The sequence below is a fragment of the Pteropus medius genome, unplaced genomic scaffold (genome assembly GCF_902729225.1).
Source record: "Pteropus medius unplaced genomic scaffold, Ma_sr-lr_union100, whole genome shotgun sequence".
Lineage (NCBI taxonomy): Eukaryota > Metazoa > Chordata > Mammalia > Chiroptera > Pteropodidae > Pteropus > Pteropus medius.
This window is the reverse complement of record NW_024351073.1, coordinates 3,959,328-3,974,554: the sequence shown is the minus strand read 5'-3', so window position 1 is coordinate 3,974,554 and position 15,227 is coordinate 3,959,328. Positions and strand designations below refer to the sequence as shown.

At 30.1% G+C, this 15,227-nt stretch overlaps 1 protein-coding gene across 3 annotated transcripts in view; it reads left to right on the top strand.

Annotated features, from left to right (window-relative positions):
- Positions 1 to 15,227, top strand: part of NIPBL (NIPBL cohesin loading factor) — a 166,339-nt gene that overhangs the window by 113,471 nt on the left and 37,641 nt on the right. For all 3 annotated transcript variants that reach the window (XM_039842640.1, XM_039842641.1, XM_039842642.1), the window contains 15 exons: positions 426 to 512; positions 1,406 to 1,637; positions 2,389 to 2,540; positions 3,084 to 3,164; positions 3,637 to 3,737; positions 5,079 to 5,217; positions 6,755 to 6,837; positions 7,400 to 7,532; positions 8,397 to 8,540; positions 10,830 to 10,919; positions 11,685 to 11,899; positions 12,003 to 12,105; positions 12,714 to 12,812; positions 12,913 to 13,059; positions 14,727 to 14,861. In XM_039842640.1, the coding sequence (XP_039698574.1) occupies positions 426 to 512; positions 1,406 to 1,637; positions 2,389 to 2,540; positions 3,084 to 3,164; positions 3,637 to 3,737; positions 5,079 to 5,217; positions 6,755 to 6,837; positions 7,400 to 7,532; positions 8,397 to 8,540; positions 10,830 to 10,919; positions 11,685 to 11,899; positions 12,003 to 12,105; positions 12,714 to 12,812; positions 12,913 to 13,059; positions 14,727 to 14,861 (1,941 nt within the window). The remainder of the gene's footprint in view (positions 1 to 425; positions 513 to 1,405; positions 1,638 to 2,388; positions 2,541 to 3,083; positions 3,165 to 3,636; positions 3,738 to 5,078; positions 5,218 to 6,754; positions 6,838 to 7,399; positions 7,533 to 8,396; positions 8,541 to 10,829; positions 10,920 to 11,684; positions 11,900 to 12,002; positions 12,106 to 12,713; positions 12,813 to 12,912; positions 13,060 to 14,726; positions 14,862 to 15,227) is intronic.

Sequence of the window (15,227 nt, the reverse complement as noted above, 5' to 3'; positions counted from 1 at the left end):
ACTGTATGGAAGCCGTGTTATAATCAAATCAACAAATGAAATTGTGTGTGGGAGTGAGGGTGGGGAAATGTGGTATATGTTTTATACATATGTTCAGTGACACTGCCACAAAAGCAAGGGGCCAGGCATTCGAGCAAATTGAGGCTTGACTAACTTTATGGTAAGAGTTGAGTTAGAAACATGCATATGTGAAATATGCCCATTCTCTATTTGCTCTTCTGACTTTCAGAAACAGTGATTAATTCTCTACATAATTCAGAATTTGAGTAGAAGACCTAAGTGGGAAAGTTTTCTTTTTCTGTTCTTCAAGAGGGTGGTAATGTTATATATTCCATAGCCTAAAGGGGATAATTGTACAGAATGTTTCTTGAATAATTTATTACTTTTACCAATGATCGATAAAAGAATTTATGTTATGATTTTAGCTTTCCACTGAGAAAACTGTGAAGGTCCTAAATATCTTGGAGAAGAATATTCAAGATGGGTCAAAGCTTTCCACTTTGTTAAATCATGTAAGTGTAAGGTCCATATCGTTAATATTATACATCAGCAGCCTGTTTACTTTCACAGCTATGCTATTCAAAGCTCATACATTGGGAAAAGGAACAAATAAAAGCATATTATATATAAAGCAGAGAGGGGCTTTCTAAATCACTAATGCTACTGTATCATTTTGTTAAGAAGGTTCATCATTTGTGTCAAATATTAAGACTATCTGCAACACATTAAATAGTGTTAAGGTTTTCTGGAATGACAATAATTTCGTTGAGACCGAATCACCTAGCTTTCCAGACAGAAGTCTAGATTTTTGTAAATTAAAATGCAGTCTTCAGTTTTTGAATTACCCATTTTAGAAAATAAATTATGTTTTCAGTAGTCCGCATAGTAATCATTGCTTTTTAATCTCAGGTTCAAAACTACAGTGTTGTTGAAAAACACATATCAGGAATGATTGAGTCAGTAAACATTTTACTACTTTTAAATAAGGCTCTATTTCCTTTTGTCGTTGTTAATTTTCTCTTTGTTCTCACTATAGCAAGAAGAATTTATAAAGTTTTTTGACTATAATGTTTATACCCCAAACACAAAGTTATTTGTATGTATATATTTATAGTTTTTAGATAAAGTACACAGAAGATAAAGGTATCTGTAACTATAACTGGAGTGTCATCTAGTGGTGACATAAGGAAAGGGTATATTATATTTGAAAGCATTGAAACAGGTATCTTAAAGGAATAGCAAGCAGTATCTGTACCTCGTTTCTAATGTTTTTTAAAGATTGTATGCACATCAAAACCCTTACCATGTTTTTCACCCGTGAAAATCAAACATATCATAATTTATTATATATTTTAACCTATAAATGTGTTTATTTCCACTTCATTAACAATGTGGTCTCTTATAGAATAACGATACCGAAGAAGAAGAAAGGTTATGGAGAGACCTAATTATGGAGAGAGTTACAAAATCGGCAGATGCCTGTCTTACAACTATCAACATTATGACATCTCCTAACATGCCAAAAGCTGTATATATTGAGGATGTAATCGAAAGAGTTATACAGTACACTAAATTTCATTTACAGAATACACTTTATCCTCAGTATGATCCTGTTTACAGATTAGATCCTCATGGAGGTTAGTTTGCCCTTTTCTTAAATTGATAGTTTTTGAGTATATCATCAAAATTACCTGTTAATATTACTATGTTGGATGTGTCAGAATGCTATGACTTAAAATGGCATCAAAATTATTAGATTACATAGATTATAATAAACACTGGCTTTGATTTGACTAGAATATAGAGCTTTTAGTTAATCCAGTACTTGTTATTTCTTTAGCACCTATTTACATATAATAATTTCTGCTGGTCAGAGAAAATCTCAGATATTTTTAGCTCTTGGTTCCATTTATCACTTCTTAATTTTACCCCAAATATTAATTATTATCTACAAAATGGATTGATACTTTTATTTCTAATCTTTATAAATAAGGAGTGAAATAGTTAATGTGTACGGTAAAAGAGAGGAGGACAAACTTGATTCTTAAATAATATACATTTAGTTATTTATTACTTAATAAATGCAAATAATCTTACTGTCCTGTTCCAATGGAAAAAAATAGAAATAAAGATGAAGTAATATTTTAAATACAAGAATTTAATAGCCACTGAAATGTGCCATACATTATCTGTTATGAATGTTTACTTTCTAAGTAAATATGCCTAGAGTAATTTTCTCTCTTAATAAATAAGCAGCTTTATTTGCCAGGTTGTATTTTTATGTAGGGGAAAAAAGTGTGTTCTCTTAATTCAAAAAACAGTTTTCTGCTATTTATTAAAAATGATTAAAAATTTGTATATTTCTTGTTTTTAATGTTTTTCATTTAGGAGGCTTATTAAGTTCCAAGGCAAAACGAGCAAAATGTTCTACCCATAAGCAGAGAGTAATAGTAATGCTTTATAATAAAGTTTGTGACATTGTTAGCAGCTTATCAGAATTGTTAGAGATACAACTTCTTACAGACACAACAATTCTTCAGGTAGGTTTTTTTGAAAGCTTTTGTATATTTGCAGACCAAATAATTTTAAGACTAGAAGGTCTAATTGAGTTTAATATAAATTTGCTCATTCAATAGTAATACTAGCAATGTTAATTTTTTTCCACTCAGTATATCTAAATCGAAGAAATTAACTCCAGGGAAATTTTAAAAAGAAACATTTTGTATATGACAAAGATGAATAAATGTAGTATAAATTCTAAACACTAGATTCTTTGAAAGATAAATTATCATTTCCTTTATAATATGTCAGGATATTTTCATCCGGAATGGCAGAAATGTTATTTCGTTTATATTCCTATGACATTTATCATCCCAAAAGGTGGAGATTAGAGTTGTGGCAGCTATGAAGGAAGGTATGTGCTTGAAGATGAAATGGAGCAGAGAAAGAAATGATGAAAAAATAAATAAATTCCCTCTGTGTTTTCCAGGAAATTTGTGAATGTTTTAGAATTTAGTAAGGCGAAATGTTACTGAAATCAACTAGCAATGCGTACTAATTACTCTTTCTGTGTGTGTGTGCAGGTATCATCAATGGGAATAACACCATTTTTTGTAGAAAATGTCAGTGAACTACAGTTGTGTGCCATTAAGTTAGTCACTGCAGTAAGTATAATCAATTCATATTTTTAGTTATTCCCCCCAGGAAAATAATATTATTTAATCCAAACCTGCAGAAGTTAATTTAGATTCGAGTTTTCCATAGATTTATTTTAACATAAGGACTACTTTAGTGTGCCTTAGATTTTAAGCACTTCTAAATACTTTAAAATATTTCTGTTAATTCTATATTTACAGTAAAATAAGAATTGTTTAAAATAATTTGAATGTTGTCTTACTTTCCATTCCCAAGATATCATAGGCCTCTAAATGAAATTGGTATGTTCTGACCTCTACAAGAATGTTTTAATTAGTGATTGAAAAGTTGAGTAAATTATCTCAGTCATTGCTATTGGAGATGTTGAAAACATTTTCCTTCTTAGTGGCAGATGATGTTTTTTATCACGTTATAGTATCATTTTTGGTTTGTTTGCAAATAATTATAACAAACATAATTTGGAATCTTATTACTAAACAGGTATTCTCAAGATATGAAAAACATAGGCAGTTAATTTTGGAAGAAATTTTTACTTCACTTGCAAGATTACCAACCAGCAAGAGGAGTTTAAGGAACTTCAGGTAATTATAGCAAAGGCTAAGTATAATGAAGAATTCCATTATGTATTTATTCATCATTTCTGTCTAATTTTTATTTTATAATCAAAAGAGGCAATTTAGTCAGAATAGCATGAAGAATAGATATGTGAAATAATGCACATTTGGGAGTCTTAAAGAAGTTCAGTGATTCTCAAGTGTAAAGGTCTGTGGCAAAGTTTTTCAGTCTCAGTGCTATTAACATATTAGGCCAAATAATACTTTGTTGTGCAGGGCTGTCCTGTACACTATAAGATGCTAAACAACATCCCCAATCTTGCTTACTGGACGTCAAAAGTAACACCCCTCTCCCAATGAGTGATAAGCAAAATTTTCTGCGGATACTGACAAATGTCTCTTGAGGAGCAAAATCATCCCTGGTTAAGAACCACTGATCTGTGAGAAGAGCGATAGGAAATTGGCTCAAAAGAGTCAGAGGCAATTCAAGAATTTTATAAGCCATGCTAAGGAACTTGGACTTAATGCTTTAACAGTAGGAAGTTATGAAATACTGTTTTTAAAAGAGAGCTGAAAGAGTAACAGCAGTACAGAGAGCAGACATGAAGATAAAATGCTCTTAAATCTCTAAGCACAGAGACACTAAGGAATATTTTCCACTGCTGTCAGCATTATTTTCTTTGTTGTCTTAGGTAATCATCATCATTCTCATAACAATTGTTATAATATTCCTGAAAGTTCAAATGTGTTGATCTGGCATACAGAATTAGATTGCTTTCAAGACCGTCTTCTGTTAAAAAATTATTCTTATCTGAATTTTTTGGACTAATTATATATTGATAAACATCTATTGTCTGTTAAGCCTGAAGAAGAGCTATCAGCATATAAAAGAATTCCTATGTTTTCAAAATATCTTTAGAACAAAAGATTTAGAATTTGATTTTTCATACTCTGTCCCATTGACCTCATATTATAGCACAGATGATCACAAGCTGACTCTGTAGCAGATTTTAATAAGAAAAGGAACACCAGAATGCTTGGAAATCTTGAAGTCTTCTCATTTAAAAAATCATTTTGAGAAATAGTTAAATTTTTCACTATAAATTTTTTATCTGCAGTGCATATAGAGTATAGAAATTTGTATTAAATATTGTATTTTCCTTTGACTTGTAATTATCAAAGTAGGCATAGAGATTTAGTTGATATTTTTTCTAACTTATTAAAATAGAAATGATACTATTATAGGCTTTAAACATAACACCTAGAAATGTTGGTAAAATAAGCATTCTGAAGCTTTCAGATGATGACATGAAATATGAAATTCTCTTCATACTCCATATGATTTAAATATTTTCTTTTTCATTAAAGGTTAAACAGTAGTGATATGGATGGAGAGCCTATGTATATTCAGATGGTTACAGCACTGGTTTTACAGTTAATTCAGTGTGTAGTACACTTACCATCATCTGAGAAGGACTCTAATTCAGAAGAGGACTCAAATAAAAAAGTAAGGAATATTTTCTAAGTTTTATAACTTTGTACTTTTATAGGAAGAAGCACATATATTCTCCATTCTTATGAAACTGAAGTTCTTATTTAGGGCTTTATGACTGGGCTTTAGGATTCTTGTAGCAGTCAATCAGGTTTTAGACTCAAGTTCCAGTTCTGACTGTTATATCTCCCAGTCAATGATAACATACAAATCATTATCTGAGTTTGTTCCTTCAGCTATGAAATGGGGGTGATAGTACCTAACAAGCCTAATATACCAAGTTGTAAGACTGGAGTGTGATATTGAATGTGAAACTGAATATTATAATTATAATACGTAATGCCTACATTAATGCATAACATAATTATAAGTTAATTCATGCAGAAAATGAGTTTATGCCCTCTTTGTTGAGTAACTCATAGCTAAGATTTGCTTTTGGTTTTGTAGCTCTTACCTACCAACACTTATAATTTTTTCAGGTTTCATAATATTATTTTTAAAAATTTCAAAACAGGGATAATTTTATTTTTTTATTCTGTTATATCCAGATATATGTGCGTGTAATAATAAATATATAATCAATTAAGTTAAAAAAAAAGTGCGTATCGTAAAAGTTGAGGTCCCTGTTGTTTCTTCCCATCTCAAATCTCATTGTTCTCTCTCTCCACTCTTCTCTTCCTTACCATTGGTAACCAGTATCATGAAACGGTTATTCCTTCCTTTTATTTATTTATGTGCATAATTTTGATACAGAATTTTTTTAATTTACATAAATGATACAGTGACATATTTATAGCTCATTTTTTCACTCAACATTGTAGATATAACTAAATACCAGATTCTTTTTGACTCAGATTAAACACATATGTAACTACATCATAACTTAAAACAGAGTTTCTCTAGATATACTTAAAAGTAGAATATTAAATCATAGTGTACATACAAATTTACTGGAACTTGTCAGTTTGGTCAACAAAGTGGTATTCTAATTTACATTCTACTTTTTTATTTTACTTAGTCTGGTCAGTGTTAAATGATACCATATTTTATTTTGCATGTTTCTGGTTACTAGTGAGATTTTTCTTATGTTCACCTTCTGGGTTTCCACAACTTCCAATTGCATATGTGTATTCTAGCCTTTAAATTGATAATGACAGAGCTGAATTTTCTTTTGTGTTATATTCCAATGTTTTACAAACTTTGAGCTTGTGATATTTCTTTTTTAAATTGTTTTTGAATTTTCAGTTTCTTGTTCTCACCTAGATCATGATAAGCAGCTATTGATATTGCATTTGTTAACCACATTTGTCACTCTTACGTATTTTAATAATATGACCTGTCAATATTTTATTTAGTTGTTTTTATAAAGTATTGAAATATGTTTAGTATGCTCATTGTACCTTTGTGTGTGTGTGTGTGTGTGTGTGTGAATAAAGCATTTTAATATTTAAATGTGTTACCCCTATTCATTAGTAACATAGCATTAACAACTTAACTATTTTGTTTGCTGGTTATTTCTTATATCTGTATAAATTTATTTATCTCAATCTAGGTTGACCAAGATGTTGTCATTACCAACTCTTATGAAACAGCCATGCGAACAGCCCAAAACTTCCTTTCCATCTTCCTTAAAAAGTGAGTTTAGTTTACATAATCTGGTTTTTATTTTCCCCAGTATAGAGAATAGTTTAAGTAAAAGAGTCATTCAATTTCCTACTGTAATGCGAACCTTGAATTTGTCTCCTTGGTCCTTGATTTCCTGATTTAAAATAAGATAATTGGGATATTAAAAATCTAAAATTCTGCGAACTTGCTTATATTTATATGTTGGGCTCCAAAAGTTAAAGTACTGGGTTAAAATTCTATAATTTTTCTTCAGTAAATTTTGGGGCGTTCTAATTGAATAGGAAAGTGTGGAAAGAGATTACTAAACCTTCATAAAAATATACGGTAATCTCATAGAAAAACAGTGGTCATTTTTAAAAATGTGTTAATTTGTTAATGTTAGTCAATAAATGGATTCCTTATAGGAGAAAAATGAATTTTGAGAAATAATTTATTTTAAACCATATTTTATTTCATGTACTCTTTTAATACCTTGTTTTTAGATATAGAGAAGAGAAAACTTAGCAAAATTTCAGTCATATTAGTGAGCATGTCACCTAAATTCACAGCCTGTTCATTTATCTTTAAACAGATGTGGTAGTAAGCAAGGTGAAGAAGATTACAGACCATTATTTGAAAATTTTGTTCAAGACCTTCTTTCAACAGTCAATAAGCCTGAATGGCCAGCTGCTGAACTACTCCTTAGTTTGTTAGGGAGACTGTTGGTAAGAGAATAGCATTTAAAGATTATTAGATTACTAGAAGACAACATAATGAGGATGTACTCTGATTCACAGATGATGAATTCTTTAAAAATGTGTAAGGAAATATGACCATTGCATCTCTATTTTTGCATGTGCATAATTGTACGCAATATTGTCAGTACCTTGTAGGAAACTGAACTGTTGTGACTTTTGGTGCTTTTGTTTCATTACATAAGATAACTGCTTTAAAAACATTTTTAGTTTGGAGGTCTTATATTGTTACTTAAAAGCATCTCAACACTGAGTCATAAGTTATTGTAGGTGATTCATTTCAAAGCATGTACTAATTAATGTGAACTCTTTGTCATCTTTTAAGAGTATTTCTGAAAACGTGACACTTTTTAGTCTTCATGTAGTACAGTAGAGAAGTGTGTAAAGGAATATTGTGTTTTCTGTTTTTTAAATTACTTTTGGTCTTATGCAATACAAATTGTTACAAAGCTGTTGGGACCTTACTTTCCATGAACTGGAAAATATATTCATACAGTTCTGTATGAATATACAAGATAATGTTTCACAGGCATCAGAATTCCAGCCTAAGAAATTATTACTCATTAATACCCCCCTTTTTTTTTTTTCAAATAAACAGTTGAGCCTACATTTAAAGAAAGTGTGTTCTTAGGTTTAATCTGTAATTTCTTTTTGAAATGAAAATGTTCAGGTTTCAGAAACTCAAAAGGCAATATACTTTATGAAACAATATCACAAGGAAAAAAGTTTACATGTCAGATAATACAACATAGATTTGGAATTTATATGATAATTGCTGTCAGAAGTACTATTATAAATTGATTAAATTAAATTTTGCTCTGTTTTGATGTTTAGGTTCATCAATTCAGTAACAAGTCAACAGAGATGGCTTTAAGAGTAGCATCTCTTGATTACCTTGGAACTGTTGCTGCTCGACTGAGGAAAGACGCCGTTACAAGCAAAATGGATCAGGGGTCTATAGAACGAATTTTAAAACAGGTATTGAGATAAAGGATTAAAATTCAGAGATAAATAATAGTTAAATATTTTCTTTAGGTATTGTTAATATCAGTGTTGCATTTCATTTTATAGATTCAAAATAAGATCTATACTTCTAAAAGTGGGTTTTTCAAAAGCCCCACTGGAGAAAGTTAATACCTTAGGGTAAATTACAATATCTAACAGGAACATTTAAATGATTTACATAAATCTTTAGTTTGCTTTCTTTTTACAAACTATAATGTTACTAATGTATGATGCTGTTTTCTGTTTGGTTTAACATAAGTTTTTTATTTCAGTCTTTAGTTTACTAAGATGATGATCTTTTACTTCAAATTGTTTTGTACCTTTGAATGTTGTGTTTCTTTTTATATTGGGAAAAGGTGAAGAGAGCTTCTTTTCATTTTATTATATTAGGGAGCTTTCATATTTAGTGGAAAAGGTGTTTTATTGCTCTACTTTTTTTTTTTTTTTTTAAGTATAAATGAGGGTAGTAGTAATACCAAAAGTTACTTATGAAAATTGGTAGGTAAATGATCTCTAATCCTGCCATAGACAACTGTTTTCATTTTTTTCTGCTTTTTTTTTTAATGTTTGTAACCTTATCCATACCGGCCATTAGAAATACCTCTAATTTTTTTTGCTATACTTTGTAGTTTGAAATAATTTTAAACTTACAGAAGTTACGACTAATACAAAGAGCTCCCATAAACCTTTTATCCAGATTCTTTAATTGTTGAAAACTTACATTTGCTTTATTCTTTTTCAAAATATACCTTTATGTGTATCTGAATATGCATTTTTTTCCTAAACCATTTGAGCAGACATTACCACTGAATTCCAAAGTGTGATTCCCTAGACAGGTAGCACCAACATTAACATCACCTCAGAACTTTTTTAAATGCCAATTTTCAGGACTCTTTCTGGATCTGCTGAATCAGAAACTCTGGGTGTGGGACCCAGCAGTCTGTGGTTTAGCATACCCTCCCGATGATTCTAATGAATGCTGAAGTTTGAGAACCACTACTTGTATATTTTCTACAAACTACTCCCTTAAATATCCACAGTACAACTGTCAAAAGCAAGACATTACCATTAATATAATACTACCATTTCTATTCTTTTTAATAGGTTATAATTTGTTGCTGTCCTTATTTTAATACTCGAGTTGTCCCAGTGAGCGATGCTTCAAGCTGGCTTTTAGGTTTACCTTCCTTTCTTTCTTTCTTTTTTTTTTTTCTCTTTCTTTGAGGACTTTCTTACTTTGTAGCACAACAAGACGTTTTAGGCTCATCTTTTACTGTCCTTGCCTCAGCCCTAGAAATTAGCCATTTCTCCAAGTAGTGTAGGCTCCTTTTATTGGAAAATGGTAATTTGGAAACCAAGAGCTAGGTGCTCAATGACTTCATTATTTCTTAGAGTGGACCTAGGACCTCTTATTTGTCACATATGGCCATGTAGATAGTACACTGTAAAACTGGAGGGTAGTAGTTATTTATAAATATTTTTGTGGCTTTCAACATACTTTCAAATTGCTTTTGGAAGTTTACAGTGTACTGGCTTATAGTGCTATGATGGATTTCTTAATGTATCCATTTTACCTCTCTCCTAGAACATGGGTTATTCTAATCTTTTCTACTTAGATATATTCTAAACCATATATTTGGCATTTCATGTGGCAAAGCTAGAATATAAAGTATAGACATGAATATCAACTCAGTTAATTTCTGCTATGTATTATTCTTGACGGGACCTAAAGATTCAGTCCTTTTCTGCTCCTATCAAGTGAACAGCTCATGCACCGTATATTTAATGTCCTGCATGAAATAAAGTACTATTTTACATTAATTATAAATAAAATATTTCCCTTACAAAATATTCTTTTTAAGTAATATCCCAAGGAAACATATAACACATAATAATAAAGAAAACAACAGCTTCCGTTTACTAGATTACAAGTTTGGATTTCTCTCTTAACAGAAAACCAGTGCTAGGATCTTTCTCCCTCTGAAGATTTAACACATTGTTTTGATAGTTTTTATGTCCTCTACCTATGAGCTACTTCAAAGAAAGATGACATGTAGTTCATAAAAATAAAGGCCAACCTCTCAGCTATCAGCATATTTTTCAAAAATAGTATTCTTCTATTTCTTCCTTTTAGTTGCTGTACTTATATTTTCATTTTTATAATTTATCAGTTTTTTTCCCCACAGATTTGTGTTTACAACTATATAATTAAAGTGCATTAGTATTTTTGTTGTTGTTATTCTTATTCGGTTTGTTTTATAGGTTTCAGGAGGTGAAGATGAAATCCAACAACTGCAAAAAGCATTGCTTGATTACTTGGATGAAAACACTGAGACCGATCCTTCACTAGTGGTAGGATTCTTTTCTTCTTTTTTTGGAGATATCACATGTTTATTCAAATTGGGTCTGAAAGAAAATTGGGAAATGTCATGAAGAGGGAAGTTGTTTAGAATATTGATTTTTGAAAAAAAGAATATTATAAATCTAAAGAAAAGAATGGTTATGGATTGATTTGTTTTATATGGAATTCTGATACAGATATTATAGTATACTGAAATTGTGTGACATGGGACTAGGCTTAGATCATTGGTGCTGACAATGGGCATGGCCCAGGTGATTGCATTATCTGTTAGCATATTAAAAAACTATTCGAATTTATATGTATATTTCTTTTTAATATAATCATTTAATTCTGTTTTTGTGTACTTTACATATCTAAAATATTAGTATAGGTCACATGTAAAATTTATAAGCTATATTAGAGAACAGTGCATATATTGAGGTACTTTTTAATTTTTTTTAATTGATAAAAATGCAGTCTAAAGAGATTGCTAAGCTATTCAGGCAACTGCCATCTCTATTGAAAAGAACAGATTATAAGTATGACTCAGCATTAAAATATTTCAATAATTGTGTAGTTTTTGAAGAAGTAAGGTGAGATTTTGAAAATAACTAGTCTACCTTCAGCATTTTGTCTATTTGTTCAAAACTTTTTTAGGAAGTTGTTTTAAAGTAAACCTTAATCTCATTTCTGATTGTGAGTGGTTTAATTTTATCAACGGGTTGGAAATTGTTACTAATTTCATCAAACTCAAGTCTTACCTAATTTTTTTCTAGTTTTCTCGTAAGTTCTATATAGCCCAGTGGTTTCGTGACACAACTCTGGAAACAGAAAGAGCAATGAAATCACAAAAAGATGAGGAATCATCAGAAGGAACACACCATGCAAAGGAAGTTGAGACAACTGGTCAAATTATGCATCGGGCTGAAAACCGGAAAAAGTTTCTTAGAAGCATTATCAAAACTACGCCTTCTCAGTTCAGCACATTAAAGTAAGATCCGAAGAGAAAACATCTTTACTTTTTCAGTTATCTCTTTGAAATCTATTTACCTAATTTACAAAAAAAATAAAAATTTAATGACTTTTTGTTGCAGGATGAACTCTGATACAGTGGACTATGATGATGCTTGTTTGATTGTTCGATACTTGGCCTCTATGAGGCCGTTTGCCCAGAGCTTTGATATTTATTTGACACAGGTAAAATGGATCAGAATTCCTTACACAATGATATTGATTTTTCTAATTCTGGATATTTGTGAGGTAGGGTATGATGTCTTTTCATTATTGAGAATAGATATATTAAAAATCATGAAAGTAGCATTTATCTCTGTGTTCCATATTTGTTTAAATGTCTTTGTTCTGCATGCCTTTTACATGGCTATATATCTGCAGGAGTATGCACACTTATAGATAGAATGATAGATGTTGTGAAAACAAATTACTTAAATAATACCAAATATTATTTAAATGATAATAAATATCCCTAATTAAAGTTACACCTAGCAAGGTTTTAGTGAGGCTACAGATCCTTGCAAATGAAGCATAGCAATAAAAAACCAGGTTTAATTCAGAATGCCAGGATAAAGAAAAGGCCCTGAAGTGTAGAATGCCTCACTTGCCATGTGTACTGACCTTTAGGTTAAGCTTTGGATCAGTGAGACAAGTGGTCTTTTACTCACTTATATAAAAATTAAAGGGAGGTAAACACGGTATTTATTTTCATTTCTTCAACTTGTTTTCATGCTATGTTTTGTTAACTGTTGTGTGTTCTGAAATTTATGAAAATGTCAACATTTGCTTGGCAGATTCTTCGAGTTCTTGGTGAAAATGCAATTGCCGTTCGAACAAAAGCCATGAAGTGTTTATCTGAGGTTGTTGCTGTAGACCCCAGTATCCTAGCAAGGGTAAAGAGGAGCACAAATGATTCTTCTTATTTAAGCTTTCTATTCAAATTAAAATATAGCTCTACTTAGTATAAATTATATATTCTTTATTTTCCTGTAGCTTGATATGCAACGAGGAGTTCATGGACGATTGATGGATAACTCCACTAGTGTCCGAGAAGCAGCAGTAGAATTACTAGGTCGATTTGTCCTTTGTCGACCTCAGCTTGCTGAGCAGTATTATGATATGCTGATTGAAAGAATATTGGTATGTTTGTTTTGTCATTTTTATTATGATTCATGAATATAAATTTGTTTTCCTAGTAGTATCACCTCTTTTTTTTAATGTTTAGCTAGAAAACTAAATATCAGTTATATATTTATATTGCCCAATTGATGAACTATATAGCAACTTTTTAAAGAAGGACATATTTCAAGAGGAGGGCTGCTTAATACCGTAAAACAAATTATTGGTGAAAATTGGATTTTTTTCAGTTACTATTGTTTTTTGATTAAGTTAGTGTAGTGAGTAAATGATAGGAACTACATGGCATAGTTCAATATTTATATGTGTACGTATATAAACAGGAAGAATTGTTTAGGTGAGAGCTAAGTACAGAACTTTGGTTTCTGACAATCTTTCTGAATCCTTTATGTGTTTCCTTAACACTGAATTATTACACGCATGTTAAACCAGAAAGTCATTTGTGTCTGAAGAACAAATTTAAGAAAATAACATTTAGCCTAGTATCAGAATATTGTGTGACTGAGAGATACAATTTCAGCTTCAGCTAGCATAAAATCTTCGTTGAAACAGAATGGAAGAATTTTTTTCCTTTCAGTGCCTCAGTCTTTTCAAGAATGAAGGGCAAAACCAACAAGATTCTCAAATCTAATGTACTCTGATAGCATCTATCCTAGCATTATATCTTAAAATATTTTCAGAATCACTAAACTGCATAATGGAAATAATTTTACACAATAAATGTTTGATGCTTTTTATTTATTTTTAAAACTAATGACGAAAATTTATAATTAAAAAAAAATAGTACAATGAACACCCATGTATCCACCACCGTGTTTCATCTATACTTTTTTGCTAAATTAGTTTAAATTAAATTACAAACATTTCGCTACTTCTCGTAGATATTTCAGCTTAACTCTCCAAAAAATAAGGATACTGTTCTTATAAACAAAAGCCATTGTCTCACTCAACCAAATTAACACTCCCCAAATATCATCTGATAGCCAGTTCATGTTCAAATTCCCCAGTTGTCCCAAAAATTGAACAAAAAAAGTCCTGCTTTTTTTTTTTTTTTTTAAAGAATCTGATCAAAGATCATATTTTGCATTTGGTGGTCATATTTTAAAATTTAGAATATTTTCTAACTATCACAAACTTTTCTCCTTGCATTGATTAATTTTAAAAGATCAGGTCAGTCTTATTTCATTATTGTTTTATTTAATTTATTACCTTGTTTCTTCTGTTTCCTATAAATCATAAGATAGTGGCAATGATTTGATTAGATTTCGGTTAAAAATGTTTCATATGCTACTTGAGTGCCATACACTATTCCAAAAGCTTCATGTTTGTTATGCCATTTAATTTTGGCAAGCTTATACTCTAGTATTGTGTTCACTACTTTTTAATATATTTTCATGTATTGGGTATCATATTTTAAAAATATTTTATTAAAAATAATTGTCATATTTTAAAAATAATGACAATATAACAATTACATATTATAGTAATTACATATTTATAGTAATCTCAGTAGGAAAGCATATAAAGAAGAAATTATGGACCATGTTTATCATTTTAATATATAGTGAATGTATGCTTATTGGTATTTTCTAATTTAATCATATTTCATGCACCTAGTTATCTTTTTTTTTTCTTTTTTTGACATTTTAAAAACACCTTTCTGTTCTTAGGATACTGGTATCAGTGTCAGGAAAAGGGTAATAAAGATTCTAAGAGACATCTGTATTGAACAACCAACATTTCCAAAAATTACAGAAATGTGTGTAAAAATGATTCGCAGAGTTAATGATGAAGAGGGCATTAAGGTAAGATGAAACATTGACTACTTTAAATTTTATGTTGCATTAATGTTTTAAATAATTTAAATGTTTACTATATCTAGATTTTGTTGATTTAATATATAAAACTTTACAATGAATCATATTTGAGATTATAAATTCAAGAAAAAGACTGATACATTTTTATTTCCAGATCTTATATCAATTAATAAAATCTGATCTTTCCCAACAAATTCAGCAATTACAATATTTAATGTCATTGTAGAGATTACATTATATAAAGGAAATTTCTATCCAATTGAAGTTATTTTGATTTTCACATGGTATGCGCTTGGTTTTATAAATTAGTAAATACTTTGTTGAAAGTTTAACCCTGAGTTTACTAGTGAATTT